General features: G+C 38.1%; 1 protein-coding gene across 1 annotated transcript; it reads right to left on the reverse strand.

Moving 5' to 3' along the window:
• Positions 1-939: 939 nt before the first annotated feature.
• Positions 940-2,334, reverse strand: LOC113855985 (protein SHORT-ROOT-like). Its single transcript, XM_027487614.1, has one exon. The coding sequence runs from the start codon at positions 2,332-2,334 to the stop codon at positions 1,009-1,011; it is 1,326 nt and encodes a 441-aa protein (XP_027343415.1). The 3' UTR covers positions 940-1,008.
• Between the last annotated feature and the right edge of the window lie 238 nt (positions 2,335-2,572).

The raw sequence follows: 2,572 nt of genomic DNA on the forward strand, positions 1-2,572 counted from the left end.
AATTTTAAAAATGCATTATACTTACTTTTATCAACATTAAAATTAATTATATTGACACTTTTATTTGAAAAATATTACATATTTACTCCTCTTTTTATTAAAAGAAAATATTTGTGATTCACGCTAAAAGTGAAAAAAAAAAAATCTACAATATTATACAGGTTTAAAAAAATTAATAAAAAGAGGTGTATAATTTTTCAAATAAAAAATAGCAATATGATTAGTGAATATCTCAAGAGAAGTTCGTGTGGCAATATATAGTGTACTTAGATTGATGCATAGGGTACGTACGCAACACTGTATATACCATTTGTATATATATATATATATATAACCAATATACTTCCATTCCGTTGATACAATTTTTTACAGAATTTACAAAATTTAATTTCAACGACAGCATTCATTTCTGTTTTTCTCCTCCCATCATCAATAGTACGTAGCTGTCTTGAAATTTTGAAAAGTTTATGCATAAAAGACTATGTGTGTGCAGATAACATTATTGATATATCATCACCTTGAAATCTGACAACGTACCAATGCACTGAAAGATAAAGAAAGTTAGGGAAATAATCAATGTACAAAAAGGGAAGAAGCCAGCAATGGAATTCATAAAAAGAGCACAAGTGCAAACACCTTCAAACAAGAGCAAGCATTGAACTTATATATTAATTATAATAAAAAAAAGGTGCATGTAAAGTCTAACAACACAAACTCCCAAGAAAAAGGCTTGGTCTTTAGAGGAGTTGGACAGGAGAAAGATTACAAAGTATGCAAGAATCATGAGAGAAAGTTAAAAGAAAAATCCAGATATATTGGTTTCCATATATATCCATCCATATCCATTGCTAGCTCTAGTTGCTATCCGCATATATCCTTAATTTCCAGTGTACAACTCTTCAGTCCCTTGGATTTAAGGTTAGCACACTATAGCCCCCATATGATATATAGCAATGGCACAAAACACAAATATATATAATAATAGATACACATATTCAACTCAAGCAGCTAGGGTTTCCATGCTGATGCCCACACCACTGGTTCCTCTTTCCATGTCAAGTAAATTCCATGATGATCATCTCCTTGGGACACCATAAGAGACCATCCTGGTTGGTACCTCTTGAGTAATGCTTTGACATCATCCACAACATCATCACTGAACCCAGCTGGGGAAAACGAGTTCCTAAGCCTTTCACTCCATTGTGTTCCTCTCTCCCTTCTCTCACAACAATCACCCAATAACTCACCATCTTCAAATTCATCACTACTACAAGCCAAAACCCTAACTATGCTCCTTGAACACTCCCTCTCCAAGATCAATCTCTCGTTACTCGTTGGAGGGAAACTCTCCTCCAACATCTCAAAGTAGAGTGTGTAAAACTTAAGACACTCTTCGAAACTCTTCACAAAGTCATCACTTGAGCTGCAAAAATCCGCTTCTTCCTCAACAACGGTCACAACTTTAGGACCAAGCGATTTGAACACACGAATCAATGCTTCCCTCTCTTCCACTTCAACTCTTCTCAACGCCCCAGCACAATTCACGGCTATAGCCTCATCTTCTTGAACCCCAAGACCCTCTTTGGTGAGATGATTCAACCCACTAATCACATTAAATTCAAAGGGCACACCCATGAGCCTTGCGAACTTCTCCATTCGTTGACCAACCTCCCTCATCACTGATCCTACTACGCTAGCAGTTAATGCCACCACTGTGAGCTTCAAGTGAGGAGTTTCGTCGTTTCTTGTGGCCAAGGCTTCCAACAGAGTAGGCCACTGAGTGCAAAGGGTGTTGCTGATATCAACTATGTGAAGCTTAGTTTCCCCTTCTAAGGCTTCCAAAATTGCACCGTTGGAAGCCACGTGTCCAAAGGTTGTCCAAGGGCTTACCTCTTGAAACTTGAGTATTAACTTTCTTGCTGAATCGAAAGAGTGGTTTTTCTCAGCCACTGAAGATAGAGTCTTGTAACATCTTTGGCCTGATTCTGTGGCTTTGCAAAATAGAGCTTGCAAGAAGTAAGAAGCTAGTTTTTGATCACAATCTCCATAAGGGGAAGCCAACTCGTTTAGCATCCAAAGAAGATGGTGGATCTTTGTTGAGTCTCTCTCTGATATTGCTCTTGCACACTCTCTTAGAAGCTTTGGGGCCCATTTTCCATCCTCACTAGGCTCACTAGAGTCAGAAGAACGGCTTGTGGAAGTGTGGCTATGGTTGCTCCGGTGCATGTCTATGGCTGCAGCTTCATCAACGATATTATTCTGATGCTGGTTATTGGAGTGAACGCTCAAGTGTGGTGATGTTAGTTTCTTTGAAGTGTAAGGAGTTATATCCATCTTTTTCTATGGTGTATGGATTACGGACAACAATGGACTAGTCCCCTTTGACTATTGACACTTCTCTTTGAACTCAAAAGGCAAGTACCTGTGTGTTGGGGGAGGCATTCCAATCTCTTTTGAGCTCAAATGGCCAACACAAAACCGTGATTTGGAAATTATATACAGGGTCGTTATCACAACTTGTTATTGTTAGTATTTTAATATAACTTTGCGTGTGCATTATATGTGGCTGATA

The sequence above is a fragment of the Abrus precatorius genome, unplaced genomic scaffold, assembly GCF_003935025.1.
Source record: "Abrus precatorius isolate BTA unplaced genomic scaffold, Abrus_2018 Scaffold11, whole genome shotgun sequence".
Classification (NCBI taxonomy): domain Eukaryota; kingdom Viridiplantae; phylum Streptophyta; class Magnoliopsida; order Fabales; family Fabaceae; genus Abrus; species Abrus precatorius.